Genomic DNA, 18,348 nt, shown 5'->3' on the forward strand with positions numbered 1-18,348 from the left:
AGGTTTTTTGTACTTGCCAAAATCCACATAGCTATGTAATATATGTAGGGATGTTCAAATTAAGATATTTGAACTATTGCTATTTCTTTTTATAAGTTTTTATAAGTTTTACAAGTTCTTAAGTAAATGTCCTACAGTTAGATTGATATTCAGCCCTCAAAAGGGACAGAAAATCTGCTTTCTAGTCAGCCATGATTTTGCTATGACTTACTCATACATGCACAGTGCTTTGGTTCTGCATCAGAGAGAACCTCACCCACTCACAAGGCAGGGCTGCTTTCTTGTTCTGCTGTGCCTCTACCTGTCATTTCAGGAAGCTGGCAGTAGCTTTTCAAATAACTCTTCAGAACTATTTTTAGACCTATTATTGACATTAGTATCTAAGTTTCAGCTGTGCCACCATGGCATGCTGACAGACATTAATAGCTGGTATTTCAAATCACTAATGAGCAGTTGTCAATATCAACAAACTGATCAGTTTTTACACAGGAGAAAGCACATGAATCAACCTAAGAATAGCCCAGGAAGCTATTGCCAAACACAATCTCTAATCTACACACTTCTCTTGTATTCAATCTTAAAAGAGAGAGTAAAATTTGGTTTTAGTAGCATGGAACCTCCAGAATATATTCCAACTCTTTAAAGGTGGAATTCTGGGGAAAAAACCCAACACTTTAGATGCTTTAGCTACTTTTTTGGGATTAAGAATTAGCTGCCTTTTCAGAACTCTTCTAATTTGGTATCTACCCTTAAGACATAAGCTACCCCAAAAAACCCAAAAACATACCCGCAGAATGTAGAGCAACAGTACATCTTTTCACACCTGTATTTTAAAATAATCACTGGATATTGCTTTTTAAATATATTGCACTTTCTAAAGGAAAAGCTGACCTATGGCTGGTTCATTGGCCTCTTGCCATAACTTTTTCTGTCCTCTAAGTCTGCTTTCATGAAGGCCTCCTGATATACATCAGCAACAACTACTTTCCTAAGAACACTGTAGGACTGTATACCTAAGTAATCTTAAGTAACATAAAAGTAATTTAAGTCTCCAGTCTGCAATAGTTATAATTCTATTTTAACAGTTATGTATTATATACAAGGATATATTTATTTTGGTTTATTTACAGCAATGAACAAAAAGTATTCTAAAGTGAACACAACTATAGAGGTATATGCCAAGTTTAGGGGGTTTTGGGGGTGGGGTTCTGGGGTTTTACTTTTATTCTTATCCTTTTCTTAATCAATCAAAACAGGCTATCCTATACCCTTAGGACAGACACCATCCAAGCTGTTAAGCAATATGGTGGTTTTGTGTAACATGGTAGAAGGAATGAGTGCATGCTTTCCTGAGCAAGAACAAGAAATACAGGTAACAAGGAGCAAGATATGGTGAGATGAACTTGAGCATTCTTTTGCGTCCAGCAAATGCCTTGACATTTAACAACTCCTGTATTGTTGTAGAATGACAAAGACGAAGAGTTCAAAAAGAAATTTTCTTTCCTCCAGCCTGAAAGCTCTGTCTTTCTTCAGATTCCCCACAAAAAATCCAAAAAGAACAATCTGATTCTTTAATCATCAACTTCAGTTTAGTACAAAGCACAGCATCAAAGACATATTTTTGTTACTGCCTAAATATCTACTAAAAACAGAGGAAAAAAATTAAGATTACTTCAGAATATAATTTAGAAAGTCTCTTTTTTTCTCTAGCACCACACAAGCACACCATACAAGCAGGATGCTAAATAAGAAAACAATACCAAATGGAGCTCTGCATGGACATGAAGATCCGAGTCATCCAACAGGTGGGTTTTGAAAATAATACGGAGGAAGTATCTTGTAAATGCTGGTGAGATACCTCATCCCTTGTGGATAACTGCATTTATCACTGTTCTATCAATCATTACCTCCTCAAATAAAGTTATCTGCTTTATCAGGGAACCCTAGACATTGGTTTGGACCTATGCCCAAAGGGTGTATATGAAAGTTCTTTGCAGACCACTGCCCTTTGAAACATGCAAGTCTGAGATTCATCATTTCTCTTTGGTAATAGCTGTTAATGAAATTACCTAATAAAACAGAGATTTCAATTACAAAGTCTAGAAATTTAAGTTTAGTTGCATGGTATAAGCTGAACTTCACTGTCTGGCTTATATTACCACAACAGACAACACAGAGTAACTAGGAAGTTTGCACAATACTTTTCATTGTAAGAACATGTTTTTCAGTAGCTCATAATTTTTAAGTCTATTAGTTGAAGTTTTCCTTGCCTAGTTTAATTTTTTATGATGGTTTTAAATTTCAAGTCACTTCTGAGAACAGCTACTATAAATAATTGGAGGGCATATATGCTTGAACAAAGGAAAACTGGTAGGCATCACCGAAGTAGGATTACGTGATGCTGTCATTTGTGACGGACTTTTAAAATTTTTGGGGAACTTCTCACATTTCTGTTGACCATTGATATTTGGAAGACTCTCCAAAGCCTGTCCACCTGACCTTTGACTTATTGATGTACCTTCTGAAGTGTTATAAAATCAACAGTTCCTACCCTCACCTTTGCCCCAGAGAGATTTCAACAATCTGCCAAAAACTCTGACCAATCTCAGAAAGGACAATGCGACTTCACGGCTCATGCCATACCCACAACCTTCACACACCTGGTCCCCTACAACCACCAGGGTAAGAGCGCAAAACATCCACTCTCAAAAATGAAATTTAGCACAGTATCTCAACACTCCAGTTACCTCCTCTCCTTCCAACAGACAGGTCTCCTCCAGGGGTAGGAGGACAGACAGACCTTTCTCTCAACCATTTTTTGCAGGTAGCACATGTGATTAGCAATTGTTCCTACCCAGAGAACTTCGGGAACAGAACATTTTTCAGAGTCCTCGCAAGAAGGATGCTGGAAACAAGAGGAACCAAGACAGGTTTAGCTTCCTCTTACAAGTTCCTAGACTCAGCAACTTTTTGCTTGAATTGAAAACTGACAATTTTTATTGTCAGGTAATGTTATTAGTCCTGTAGATCAGGCAACAACAAGAAATAAGTCCTCTGTCCTTCTTGTCCCTTTCTGGTTGCACTGAGATGAGTTGTGTTCTTGCTTCCCTTTGCCTATCTACCTGCAGTAAGGCAGAACTTCTCCCTAAAGGCAGACAGAACAAACAGAAATAAACATCACAGCAAAGAATTACAGGAAGACATAAGTAAAACATACATAAAGAAACAACTTATCTATGCCAAAAGAAGCTGTATCAGGATCAGGTTTTCCCTTGACTAATCTTTAGAGTCTCACAAAAATGCTAGTGAAAGACCTGTTCAGAATCCCAGAAATTAAAGCAGGAGAAAACAGCTCCAAATATAACATACTTCTAAACAATCCCTTGTTTTAATTGCACAACTCAATCTTGGCCAACAAGGATCCACAGAATTCAAGCCAAACCCATCCCCAACTGTACACATCTAGCGAAAAAGAAAGCTGTTGTTCAGATAGATCCTACCTTCTTTCACCAGTTAAAGCAAGTTTTGTAAGAAAGAGTACTGCTTGTCTCTGTGTCCGTTACCCTATTGATTGTTGTATAAATATTAGGCTTCCTGCTTGTGGAGAAACTACTGCAAAGTTTCTTTCAGTTCTGTTTGCACATTTCAAACTTGTGCATGGTTTAGAACAAGGAAGTTTATGTAATGTTCCTGAGAAAGTGCAGTACATCATGGCTCATTTTAATTCAGGTATGAATACATGACACAGATGAATTCACAAAACGCTCCTTTCATGTGAAGTTTAAGTAGTAACCCTTTTTCCCCTGAAAGTTTAAGAAGCTTTAAGTGATGAAATTATTATATTTTCCTGTTTCTTTAAAGCAGTATGGGAGAGAAGCAGCTTAGGATGAATCTTTCCTGAATTTATTCAAATATGAATACATCATCAAGTATAAGGATATTTGAATAAGTCATTCCAAAAGATCTTAACGTTCTCTACAGCTACAGAATATAATGATTTTAAACTTTGCTCAAAGCATTTTAGTATTACAGCACATAAAAGCATCTTTTCCCCAAAGGCCAAACTTTCAAATACTGAACAAACCCGAATACTTGTTTGCAAAAACAAGAAATCTGTACTTGCATCTAGGATATTCACCTACCTAAGCACAAAGCTGTGACGCAAATTTTATTTGCCCACTGGTCATTACTAGTGCCCATCACTGAAATTCTTGCTTACCTGTAAAGCCAGTTTCATCTTTGCTACAAAGAAAGCTTCTAAAATTACTATTATTAGGAAATACCATTGGGAAAGTGATGGAGGAGTACTTCTGTACTTCTGGATTACACTTCTTTACCCAGAAACCTCCCACAAGTTGAGAGTTCTGTTCAAACATCCCCTTTCCAGGACCCCCATTACGGCCTCTTGGCCCTATGACTCAGAGCCCTGTGCTTGCTTCCACAAAAGCAGGGTCAGCACTACACACTGCCACCAGCAAGGGTTAGACGTTTTTTCTCATCTGGCAGCATGTGTGTTGCTTGGCTCTTGCCAAAATTCATATAATCTTTGGTGCACAGACTTTCAAGTTTTACTGGGTTTTCCCTCTCAACAGAATGTCTCTTAGCTTAACAGAGCTCCATGTTCTGCACAAAGCATTTTTGATGAGTTTTTTTGGTTGTTTGGGTTGGGTTTGTTTGGGGTTTCTTACACCTTCTGGATAGACAGAATTTTCTCTACTGTTTTCATGACATTGCAACTATCCCCAAAGGTTTGACACCAATTTCTGGACTCTCACTTCTCCCCGTCAGCTTGCAAGCCATTTTGCCAGGACAATGTCAGCTTGGGCTTGCCATCCACCGGCCAAGAGCAGCAGACAGCTGATTCCTGGCCAGCATGGACTGCCCATCGCCTATGCCTTGTCTCCCAGGAGTCAGGAATAGCCCAAGATTTTTGGGCTGTCTGCACTGCCCAGTAGCTCTTTGCTGTGGACGACACACAGTGGCCTGGCCCATTCTGTGGGCTGTCACATGAGTCACACTGGAAAACAAAGGTAAAAGTGAATCTAGACATTACCATGATAATGGAAGCACAGGGAAATTATGACTAGTGCTGTTTAACTAAGCATCCTGAAGGCAGCATGGAAGGTGTGGACTCCTCCAAGTTCAGAGAGAATTAATACATTTCTAAATACAGATGGCTGAAATCACGTCAACGAGCAACAGGAACAACCAAATCACCAGATTTCTTTGCAACAGAGCAAATTATAATCGTAACTATGTCTGAATACACAAAATGGCACAGAGAAGCCAAGGTCTAGAAAAATCAGAACATTTCCCTACTGCAAAGAATTCAGCACCCAAGCTGTAAAAACTATGATCATCAAACACCACATAAACACAATGTCACAGAAACATATATTGAGAGAAGGAGAACAAGAGATAAATGCTTATGAAATAGCTGTATTTGTAGTCCTGAAGCACCTACAAACATGCAACCTAATTTGCTGAAGTCTGAATAATTTAACTAGACTGAGCTAAATACTGCACTAATCCTAAATTCTGCCTAACAAAAACATCTCCCAAGGCCATTTTCATGCCTTTAGAAAGTTAAAACAAGGTGACGGTAACAAAAAATTATGGCCAATGAACGCATATCGTTTTTAGTAAAAAAAGAGAGATAAGTCTTTTAAAAGCAATGGAATCCTATGAAATGGAATTTGCCACAGCTTGAAGATGATCATATTTACATAGAGCAGAGGATATTTTATAATGTTCAACTCAAAGCAAATGCACATTCGATTAGTATTTATTTCAACATCTGAATAAAACTACCAATGACATTCCTACAGACAAGGTTGCCTTGTATGAAAAAAAAAATTTAAAATGTTGTCTAAAAGCTAATCATCTAACTGTAAACAGGGCTTTGAGGACAGAAGGAGAGCCCATGTTTTCAACCTAACAAGGCATCCTAAGAGGAACTTTCTGAATGCATCATACACATTTTTAACACTGCAGCTAAGCAGTACAGAGTAATCTGCAACATACTAACATTTCATAAGCTCAATAATTTGAAGTTATTCTTTAAAATACACATGAAAGCATTCCATATTTCAAATGCTATTACTATTTATGATTATTGAAACTATTATGTAACATAATATCAGTCAACAGGATTTAGCGGCGCAATGCTAAAAGGAAATTAAAGACAATAATCAAGGATTAAATTTTTACAGTGAACCATCAGTATGCTCACAAATAAGAAATAAATTTATTTTAATATTTAAGAAACAAGTTTTTCCAATGGGTTACTAACAAGAATTTTCATTTATAGTCTTCCTTCAGAAAATGTCACGATTACCATCTGAATGGGGGGAAAAAAGATAAAGTTCAAATGCTGATTTTGGCATTTGTATTTCTCTGACGTAGTTTACCTAAAGATAAAAATTATCTTAAAAAATAGATCACAGGCACCCACAGTGCTAATATTTCCTAATTCAACTACTCAGTTCCTAAACTACAGCAAATGAGTACAGCTTTCACTAATGGATTGCAATTAAAAATAAATCAGCAACACAGTGCATGTATTTCTCCTTGCATACAGCTGGAGCAAGCATACAGCGTTCCGTTATGCAGCTAGCTGAAAGACAGATTTCAGCCTCCACATGGAATTACTTACCCAGAAGCATGTTTCTCATCTACAGTTAGTTCAGCAGAATAGCAGGTTCTGCACAATAGATCTAGCAAAGGGAACGTTCTCACAAGCTTCTTTTTGATTTGGTGCAAGTTTTGAGTACGGTTTGAACTCCAGCTGCTGAGAAATATGCTTTGCCCCATAAAGCTGCTGAGACACTTCACCCTCATTGGTGAATGATACCTCTTCAGACTATGTAATGGTGATGCAGAGACAGGCGGTAGCTGGTGCCACCTTAATTTGAGGTTACAAAACCATTAAAAAAGTCAGTCTTCAATAAAGTTTTAAAGTTATATATTTTAATATATCTGTCCTGCAATTGGTTTTAAAATAGTTGCCTAACTCTGACCAAGGGAAAAATTTGCTACAGAACTACTGTATTACTTTGAGTAATACAGTAATACAGTGTATCACAGAAAATTTAAATGGCAGGTAAAGTCAAGTTTTGCAAAAGTGAATGTCCATTTTTGCACAGTGCTTGATTATATCATAACTGAATTTGTTTCCTCTGATACAAAAGACTTCCTTTAAAGAAATGCCAGCAGGGAGCCAGTTTGGGATTTTTTGTTTAGCTCAAAGGTCACCTACAAGGCTAATTTGGACATGGAATAGAAATATTTAAAATGCTGCTGCTACCACGGCAAGTACCTATCCACTAAAATCCACCACAGACTTTGCACAATTTTGCACAATTAAAATTAACCTCTACTAAGAAGAGGAAAAAACAACAAAAAAACCCAAAACCAAACCTCTTCCTATTATAAAAGCAAAAGGCACATAATTTGAAAGCCAGGACTCAAATAATAAATTTATATCCAAGAGGTGCCCATGCCCTGCGTCCCCTTGCTTTAGGATGTGCCGTGTCAATACACCACAACTGAGGTCTGTGCAGAATTTCAGACTCTGAAAGAGTTTTTCCAAGAGTATCCCAGTAAGGATACTTGATAGAAAGAGTTTTATTAAAATAAAGTTTAAGAAAAAAAAAGAAGAAATCCAAAAGCATTAGGGACAGATTTTTATCTGATGCAATTTGCAGTTGCAGTAATGTCAGATAATTCCTCATGGAGAAACTGACGATTATAGAAGAAACCTTGTATATAACTCTTCCACTTCAGTGTTTTGCCTTAATTATATAGAGTTAAGATTTACTTGATTTCCTCACTTGTTTTTTACGAAAGTGAAGGGATGGGAGGAGCAACTCGTTGAAAAGCAAACTACTCGGAACAAATGTCCACATACCTAGAAACACTAGACAAAACTTTTGTGAACAGATTAGTTTTGTACCCAGTCCTTAATAAAATATACTGTTCCAGTGACAACACACTTTTCTAGGATGTGACTACTGGTTACTCAAAACAGCACATATGAAACGTTAGCTTAATCTTCTTATTCTCCAACCTCCCACTCCTCATTCTTTCTACTAGAAGGGGGATTACTTTAATAATTACCTGCCAATATGACTTGACAGCAATTACATGATTTTGTTACATGTCCCGAAATATTTGGTATTCATGGTAAAAGTCCCTTCCCTTAAAAAAAAAAAAGAGGGGTGGGCATAGCTAGCAGTTACGATCACAGAAACACAGTGGAAAAAATTAACCAGCTTTGACATAAAAAGGCAAATAAAAATGAAACCCAATTAAAAAAATCTCTGATTTTTAAGCAAACCTTGTGATCTTGGAAGACGTGACTCATTCTCATTACGCACTTGGGATTGGCAACACCAAACCTCTATGAAACTTTATGTGGGTTTTATATAGACTCATGTGATTTAGCAAGATGACCAGTATTCCCAAGTAAATACTATGCTCTCTCATGCTGACAATAATACCACTGCTTGTATTTTCTGTGATGTCTGAAGGAATTTCTTTTTTAAAATTTCACTGTCTTACATGTTCCATAAGCACATAGCATGTTTATGCATTATAGCAAGACTGTCTCCCCCTGAACTGACGGGCATGCTTCCCCCACTCCCTCCGCTTGTTCAATGACTGTAATGTCTCTTTTTTGGCAATGTTTGATAGTTCCTTGCTAAAGCCATTACAGTGCACTAGGATGCTCAGCATGTAGCTGGTTCAATGCACTATAGCTCCTTTCTATTCCCCTCTCCCTTTCAACAGCATTTAACAGCCTGTCTCACAGAAGACCACTCTTTGGTTGCAGAGCAAGGTCTTAGGACTCACTAATCACAGTTTTAATGTTTTAGCCTGCCCTCTAGCTCACACTTAAAATGTGATCTCCAGAACACAGTCACAGTTTTAACTACAGCACTCTCTCCTCCCCTCCCTTTAAAATAACTATTAACTCCCGTTTACTCTACTAATACCCACTGTCCCAAGATTTTTCTTTTGTCCATGAAGGCCCCTTCAGACATCTGTAACCAGTGCTCCACAGTGCCAGCATGATGGCCTCTTTGGCTACGAGGGCATGCAATATGCAGTCATAACCTGTTCTGCCCATCAACCACAGGAACAAGCACAAAGAGATGATGGGGGTGAGCAGGAAAGCAGGAGGACAGCATTTCTTTTTGGAGCACCAATCTGAGGTGATCATAAAGCTATTGTGTTATAGATGGTGCTAAAGAGCTACAGAAGCAACAAGGGTAAGGATTGGTGCTGGAAGAACAAGAGAAGAAACAGTGAAATACAGAGGAGAAGGATAAAAAAAAAGAGGGCTTAAACACAATATAATATGTGAGAAAAGAATGGAATGAAAGGGCAAAATGTTATTACAAGATAGCAGAATGCAGAGAAGGAGAGAGAAAAAAAGGAAACGCATTAAGGAGAAAGGAAAGTAAAACAGGCAAAGAACAATGGCAAATGAAATACGACAAAAACGAATGCATTATTTTTCCAGCTAGCTATCAGGTGCTGACCTTCCAGAATACAAGGTGGTACAACATTCACTACAAGTGTGGTCCCTACTACCACAAATCTAATTAAGTAAAAGGGAGATAGCATGAGAGCTCGCACACCAGGACCGCAGAGCAACAAGAAAGGAAAGGCCTCAAGCAGGTTATCTGAGGGCAAGTGCACTCAGGTCTCATTCATGAGCAGCTCCTGTAGTCAAAGAATGAAGAGCTGACATACAGCTCAACTGCTAAGATGCTCTTATTTTTTTAAACCAAAGTTCATGCTTTAAAATCTTTTCCCCTGTATTTATCTAGCACCTCTCATATGTGCAGGCTGGAGAAGTGACATTTTGAGCATTTGTAGCAGGCTACTTATTATCTCTGGCTAACAGATTTTAATAACAAAAGTCACCTAGAATCCATCAACATCTACACAAAACATGGTGTATAGACTCACATTCTTTCTATGTCCATTCTCTGTCCTCAGATTGCTGTGATACAGACAAGTTTCCCTACTAGACGGCAATATAACATGCTTATATTGTGGCTGGTGTTCAGAAACTTTGAGAATTGTACTGTCAGGATGTGAACGAAGAGAAATGGACAGCGTATGTAGATGTGCTGTACTTTCAGCTTGAGCACAGAGCAAATCATCCTTCCAGAAGTCTAAAATTTAGCACTTCGGACTTCTGCAGAGATTAGTGTCAAACAGCAATAATAGCATCCCGCTATCAGACCCATAAGAGGCTTCTCTGTGTCGCCATGCTTAGATCCTTCAGGTTTGGTCCTTTGCTTTTCATGCACTAACAACCCTTTAGGCTTGCTGTTATCTGTTCTCAAGGTTGTAACTTCAGTGCACCATATACCGGTCACATACAGAAGTGTTGTAGAAGTTTTTCATAAAAGGGCAGTCTAGGAAAAAAGATCTATGGCTACTGCATCTGGTAATATAAAAGTTAAGAAAAAGACAACATTTAGTGGTTAAGGTTTGACAGTATTGTTGTTGTACATCATGATTCTTAATCCTCCACTTTGTTCGCCACATATTTTCACATATATATTTTGAGCAGAAGAATGCCTCAGTTAAGATCTCAGCTAAAATGAGTATTATTAATATCTCAATGAATTTATAATGGTGATATATATGTGGAATATTGCACTAATGAACCACCAGCGCTATCCAGGGACACCGACTTAAACCAATGGCTAGTATGTGAAAGAAAGGGCCTTTGTTAAATAAAAAATCACAACTATCCTACCTCTTATAATAAAGGATTCATGCCGGTAATCCTAATTTTGCTAAGCACAGGAAGTGCCAAATCACCTATACTTTGCTTTTAAAATTCAAGGCAGGAATCAAAGCAAAGGCAAGGGAACCTTGTCAGGAGAATACTGAAGCCCCGTCAAACATGCTGCGGAATCTGCTGGCCATGCTTGAGTGGTATTTTAATCCAATGCATTTAATGCAATCCCTAAGAATTATCTCAGTTTGAAGGAGGAAAACAAAAGTCAGAAGGGAGGTAGAATAATCTGACCTTGGTGTACAGATACACAGGAATGGGCGGAAGACATTGTGAAGCACATGTCTGAGGAATAACAGTTAAATCCCTTTTTCACTAGATAAATTTCATGGGACACAACGAACTCCCAAGGCTTCTCAGCAATTTCTCAGAACAGAGAAACATTGAATCAAAGGAGTTCAATTTTTCTCCTCTGAGTCCCTTCCCCACATCAGGTTAATTACAGATTCAAACACATATTCAAAGTCAGTCAAGCAACTTTTTTCTCCCAAACTCTCAAATCATAACCCCCACTAAGACGTATGCACAGCCAGTCATACAAGAATTACACCCCTTTCTCTTCCTGTCATCCAGAGCACTGGATCCAGCCCTCACTAGAAGTTTTGCTCTAGGAGGATTTAGAAAATCACCATTTAAGTTTGCCCCAGTTCATGGATGAAACATATCTCTCATAGTAAACACATACTTGAAATGCATATGAAAGGACTATTAAAAACTACCAGCTCATGCTGCGTATCTTGTTACTTGTGCTTACATGAAGTAAATCCTGCTGATTGCTACTTTGTACATCTACTTCACACAGATGCATTAAACTTACACATATACATTCAGGTGTGCCTATAGATCCCATTAAACTTAGCATTCTGTACTCTGCTGCACTAAAAGAATAAAACAGTATTCTTGTTCCAGTTTATTGTATTCAGAAAAAGAAAATATAATTACATCAGTACATTCCAGTTCCTTAGATCATAATTTTGTCCTTTGGTATGACACTCCATCATGAGAGGGGACCTACAGTGCACCCTCAAAGATGACATTTTACCCTCAACAACCTCTAGCACAGAGGTGTGATGACAAATACATTCCCCTATATGTTACCTTTTTTATGGAGCACAGAAGTTTTTCCGTACTTAGCAACCAGGTGTCATGCTGTTTAAGACATGCACCTTTGCCATGGCAAGGGATGAGGCAGCCATACGAACTTAGTCTCAATTTAATTCTCACCCCTAAACAGGGATGTTCATAGACAAATTCTTAAATCTTTCCCCAGCCTCAAAGACTGCAACAGATCCAACAGGTATGCAGCCCTCGATGCCCTAACAAATACTGCGGAGAATACCAAAGGCATGCAAGTCACAAAGGCACAGTAAAATCTATTTTTGTTCAAGTCATTAATCACCGTTGCCCCGACTCACTTTCTACTTTGACCCAAGAATTTGTCATTGTAATGTCTAGATGACAGCAGGTGTTTTAGGAGCCATCCCAGTAAGTAATTTCTTCACTGCAATTAGAAAAAGGGAACGACAATCTTGTATTCTGCTTTGGATCTTGTGTTCCCAAGCACTGGACAGCAGGATGTTTCCCATGCAGTATATCAGACCTATTTAATCCTCCCTCCTTATCACAAACACACAGATTTTGAGACCCATCACCTCTTAGTTCTCAAACTCTGTTTGTGTTGCATTTCTGTATAACCTTCCGAAAAATTTAAAACTGAAACCCAGTATATTTGAAAATGTCAAAACTTTAACAGTCATATATATCTCTTTCCCAGCTTTTGTTTCCAAAATTCAAATAGATATACATTTGTCATAATGTTAAAGAGCTCCTAAATAATGTGAAGAATGGGAAATCACAGAGCTTAAGCAGCTGCAAGCTAGTCTAAAAAAATTTTATAAAACACCCCTTGATTTTTAATTATGCATTTTACAGTAATGCTGAGATGTGTCAAATAACCTCAAGCTCCACAGTACTAAGAGCTCTACATATACAAGTTAAGAAAGAATTCCTGACCTAAGAGATTATAGTTCAAGTAAGCAATACCAAAAAAAGATACGTGACAAGTACATCAAGTTTTATATCTAGTGAATTAAAGCATCTGTGACTTTCCCGAAGTCAAAAAGAAAGTATGTGATATGCCCTACTTTATAACAACAAGTCATCTCTACTAAGCTTGTTTTATTCTGATAATTTTCTTTATTTCAGACATCTTCACTAGATCTGGAAAACAGTTATCCCATCACAACAGGTAAAATCCCAGTGATATTGGTCCTGAAATATATTGGTTTTATTTCGAAAGTCATGATGCACCATTAAAAAGCAAACAAAAAAAGCCACAAAGCCTTAACAGTCCAATGCCATTTGCAAAGCACTTTGTCACTGAGGAAGAAGCAACACTCATGGGCCAGAAAGTCCCAAATTGTGGTGCAAAGAACTGCAGAGTCAGGCTGTTTGGCCTTTGCACTTGAACAAAAGCAAAAGCACTTTTGGGGAGAAAGGGAAGAGGAAAAGGGAGCAGGGGACAGGGATTCAGGGTGCTGAAAGAACTTTCTACAGCTTGGCCAGGGGGAGCATATTGTGGCATATGTTGATACTAGTAGGAGCTACTGTATGATTTCTAAGGAAAGTATGTGACTTCACTATCATGAACACCTTGAAAGAAACTATCTTGAAAGCTGCCCCTATGACACCAGAAATATGAAAATACAGTAAAGGTTGTGGGATAGGAGCAATAAAAAGTTCCATCCAGAATTTTTTTTTTAATCATCATGCTTCTCTGTTGTTTAAGGGATAACAGATGTTAGCAAACTAATCACCAATTCATATGACATAAATGGAAGCAGAGTAGGTCACAGTCACAGAAAAGTTAGATTCATGATAAAAAAATGAGAGACACTTGCAATGACATGAAAAACTAAGTTTAAGACGGCCTTCTGAGCCAGTATTTAGTTTGAAAATACATTCAAATACTTCCAGTGACTCTATGAGGCTTAGGAATTATTAAAAAAAGAACATGCACTCTGGTTGCAAGGACTAACACACCAAAAATTTGAACAGAAGTATCATCAAGACAGTTTTACTGAAAGAATGAAGCCATAAGAAACAAACACCACATCCAGGTATAATACAGGCTGATAGCTCAAACTGCATTAATCCCGTTTTAACGACCATCTCAAAAATTATTTATTTGTCCATTTCCCTCTTCCTGGAGTGTTTCAAAACAAAATTTTAAATTAGAAGCAGCACCATATCAAAGAAAAAAAACCCCACATCTGACACACTGATCGGTTCAATTTACATTTTTAAGGAGATAATGACACGTTGATCAATTTAAAGTTCATATTTTTGGCAGAACAAGCCTTTTTTGTAGATAATATTCAGAGTTGATGACAGCATTGAGCCACTGACTTGTTCAAATTTGTGCTAGTAATGGCCCTAAATTACCTTCTGATGTTTGAGTGCTGGGTTATGAAAAGAGTAACATCCTGATGTAAGAAGAAACAGAAAAAGAAATGAAACCATGCCAAGAAATACCATCCCTGACTCACAGGCTCACTCAAGAGGGGATCTTATTGGCAGACTTATCTGAGATATTAATATCTCTTTCTGTTCAGATTTAAACTTACACACACACACCCCTGAACAGACATTTTCATTTAATGGCAGGGCACAACAGGAAGTTTCTACAGATGAAACGACTTCTGATAAAATGGAGGGCTGGAAAACTGTACAGTCTAGTCCTAATCTGGGTGTTTCAAAAGGACTCAAGTATGACACAGTGCAACTCTTTTAGCATTTGTGTTAATCCAGAGTTGTAAAACAGATGCTGAGAAGAGTCTCCTACCTTCAGGGGCTGGCTGCTTAACTGGCACAATCTGAGAAACACAATTTCCACCCATACTCTGTAAATGTGCAGTGAGATGTCTGTTCTGTGGACTGTGTATTGGCTCCAGTCTTCTCCCACGCAGCCTCTTCAAGTTGGAGAGGAATTGCATGTTCCCCAGGCTCCCTTCCCTTCAATCCTTCATCTCTGTTTGCCACTTTCTCCCAGTTTTCCTTTTCTTGGTCTTTCCATATATCCTTTCTCTACTTAATTCACACTCCACTGTGCTTAACTACGATAATACTGGCCTCTCTTCATTTGTTCTTCCCTCTTTCATGATGCTTGAGTTACCAGCTGTTTGTTTTTTTTCCTGGGTTTGCACACTATGTCATTCTGGAGCCTTCGTTCCAGTATTTCTGTATTTCTGCAATACACCAGATCAATGACACCCACTTCAGAGCCAGCTGGAAAGAAAGCACACTCTTGCATCTGCATAGCAATGTTGCAGATCCTGGGAAGGGAGAAAGCTATACAGAATGGAGCCACCCAGCACACAAGAATCCATGTCAGGGTCATTTTGGACATGGAAGATGTGTGTGAGAAGACAACCAAAGGCTCTGCACTGGATGGGGGGACTGTTTCTGGGGTCAGGCAGCTGCAATCCAGTGTAGCAGGACGCAGCCTGTTGTAATAAACTCCCTCTGAAGCAGATGGATATGTGTTACTCTACAAAGAGACCAGTCTCTCAGAGCATGGTGACAAGTAGTAGCTCATTATTATTTCAGCCTTATGTGTGAAAGCCAATTAAACTGCTTAACTGACACAAGACACTGAGTTAATTTTTCTTGGCAGACAGCCTTCTCCTTCTACAAATTCATCAGATTGTGTGCAGAGATTGCGTCTGTAGACACATCAGAACTAGAAGCAGATTTACACCTGTTAAAATCCATCTCAAAAGGTTTGCAGGTTCACAGATGCACACAGTTGTTTGAATGTTTGTGAGACTCCATAAGTATTTATATCTACTGTGAATACAAGCATATGCTCCCAAAGCTGTGTATGAACAAATGCAAGATATACAGAAGGTTGGCTGAAATTTTCCAGGCTTTGGATGGAAGAAGAAAAACAACCCTCCCCTTCCCAACTCCAGGAACAGCACTGCCGCAGTGGCTCCACTGTCAGCCCTCCACCTATACCTTTTTTGATGGAAAATTCCATCAGTTTGCTCTGTACCTTCCAAAGCTAATACTTCTAAAAGCATCACATGAATTGTGTAGGGTATGTTGCTACAGCTCAAAAATCACAGCAACATTTCACAGCAATTACTTCATCTTGAAATATTATCTATGAATCATCTTATATTTGATAAGCTTTCCTCATAGAAGGTTATTTGCAATGTATACAGGACATCCTCTCTTTCCAATCTGGATAAAATATTAATCTTGCAATTTTAACCTCTAAGCTTCTTATTTGATAGCTTAGCTGTCTTTTATCGCATGCATTTAGGTATGTATTTCCTCCAGGGCACCTAAGATGTACCAGGTTTATCCCTTTGGGACAACTTGCTCACACAGGACATCCTTTCTTTAAGAGGGTACTCACTCAGCTAATCCAAGTCCTCCAGAGACAATTTAAAGCAGTGATAACATTAAATAAGGCCATTTCAGACACATGTTATGCATTTTTAAGCAACCTAATTTACTTAATCATAGATTGAAGTAATTTGGATTTATTCAATCAGAATGGCATGTATTTTTACCAGTTTTCTTGAAACAAATTTGTATGTTCTGCAATAGACTCATAGCAATGCAGTCTGCCACCTTTTTGGCATAGTACCAACATACTGCAATGCATGACAGGATGCAGAATTATGCTCATAAAAACATAATTGAGTTTTTAATCATCATGCAGAAAATGGATAAGGATTACAACTTTTTTAATAAAACATACATATGCATTTTTCCCAATTAAAAAATCTCATTCAAATTAGGTTATTACAATAGCATTATTATCTAAATAAAAATATCAGAAGCATAAAGCCATTTGACTAATCTTTTCCTAATCTGGTAATCATTCCTGAGGGCTATTTCACTATTATCTGCCACTCAACCCAGTTTCCAAAAGCACTAAGCCTCAAACTACACAGAAGCCAAAAGAAACTGCAGATACTGTGTCCTTGGGAAAACTAGGCCAGCTGTCTTTCTGGGACTTGCTCAGCTTCACCTCAGTTTAAGCCTGAGGTACCCCTAAAATAAATCACAACTCAACCTCTCCTTAAACGAATGGTACTGAACCACAGCAACTGCAATTACACCTGCTTACACAGTACTAATTTAAGCTGCCATGTCAGGCTGGTTTCCTAATAAAAATATGGGCAAGACCTACTAATGTGGATGATGAGGCTTACATCTGTCCTATTCGTAAATGATACTACAAGACAGATTTTGCTGAAGAAGTCAATTCACTAGGGAAGCTTTATGTGTTGCCACACAATGAAACACAAGTAAACATGCAGGAACAGATGAACTAAAACCAGCTGAATAAGATGAACTCCACGGTATAGCCAGTACCTCCTTTAGCCACTGAGCATTAGATGCCTAACAGCACTTAATACAGTTTAATGGAAATTAGAGACAATTTATGTTTTCTTTTAAACTTATAAAGACTTTCTGGACTCTTTCCTTGAAAAAGAACTCTGGATAAATCAAACATTCAGATCAAGTCTTGTCCTCACCTCTTTCTTTCCCAAAGTACCAAGTTATTCCTAGGTCCCTCACTTTTCCCAGTGATGTCTGGCCTCAGATGGACAGGAAGAAAGGGATGGAGATCACTCAATATCTTCCAGTTTAATGGAAAGTTAAACTCTAGAGAAGCAAATTTTAACTGCCTTGGACAGAGGACCACTTTCTGTGAATGAGTCAGTTTTTGAAGCCTGCTCATTTTGACAGTTGTAAAACTGTACCAAACACCTGGAAAAGGTAACTTACATCATAATGATTATCAATGTATTTAAAACAACAATAATCTAACTTTCCTGTCTCCTCTAGCAACACACAAGAAATCATATAATTCCCTCCCCTCTTTTTCCCTCAATATGGACAAATTCCCATATTGTTCTTATGAACTGCTCCAAAAATCCTCAGAACAGCATTTGACAGGATCACAAGGGAGAAATACCCTTTCATGCCACCCCCAGTCCTCCAAATACAAATCAATTACTGCACCAAAATCAAGATGCTAGTGAAGATGAGACTACAGGATCTGTTAAAGGCATACCAGGTAGCAGAGGGAGGCAGCAGCTACCTACAAACATCACAGAGTGACATTAAAGCCTTTTGTTCACCTGCCTACATTTTTCTTCAAGTCAGGCTAGTGAGGAAGTTAAGCATGCTTTAGTGTATGAATTTGGGATAGAAAAGTCATCTGCTTCTTGTTTCCCCAAACCTTCTGGCTGGTGTAGTGACTACCTGTAACCCAGCCTTGCTATTCTGTGATCTGCACTACTTCATGACAACTCCAGGTCACTACTTCAGTAGGTTTCTGCTCACCTGGGATGTTCTCCTCAGGTACTAGGCAGGCATGATGAGCTGCACAGAAATACAGCTGCACAGAGCAGCCTGCAAGGCTAGGTCACACTACCTCATTTCAAAGGCAGATAAATTATGGTGGATTGTGTTTTCTATCTTCATTTTTACTTCCTCCT

The 18,348-nt window shown here is 38.3% G+C and overlaps 1 protein-coding gene across 7 annotated transcripts in view; it reads right to left on the reverse strand.

Moving 5' to 3' along the window:
- The window catches only part of ZNF385B (zinc finger protein 385B), a 140,993-nt gene that overhangs the window by 90,024 nt on the left and 32,621 nt on the right, over positions 1-18,348 (reverse strand). The window contains exon 1 of one of the 7 annotated variants that reach the window (XM_064451734.1): positions 6,656-6,750. The exons of the other annotated variants lie outside the window; for them this stretch is intronic. Coding sequence (XP_064307804.1) covers positions 6,656-6,674 — 19 coding nt within the window. The 5' untranslated portion in view covers positions 6,675-6,750. Of the gene's footprint in view, positions 1-6,655; positions 6,751-18,348 lie in introns of those variants that run through there. 7 annotated transcript variants of the gene reach the window in all.

Source organism: Phalacrocorax carbo, chromosome 5, assembly GCF_963921805.1.
Source record: "Phalacrocorax carbo chromosome 5, bPhaCar2.1, whole genome shotgun sequence".
NCBI lineage: Eukaryota > Metazoa > Chordata > Aves > Suliformes > Phalacrocoracidae > Phalacrocorax > Phalacrocorax carbo.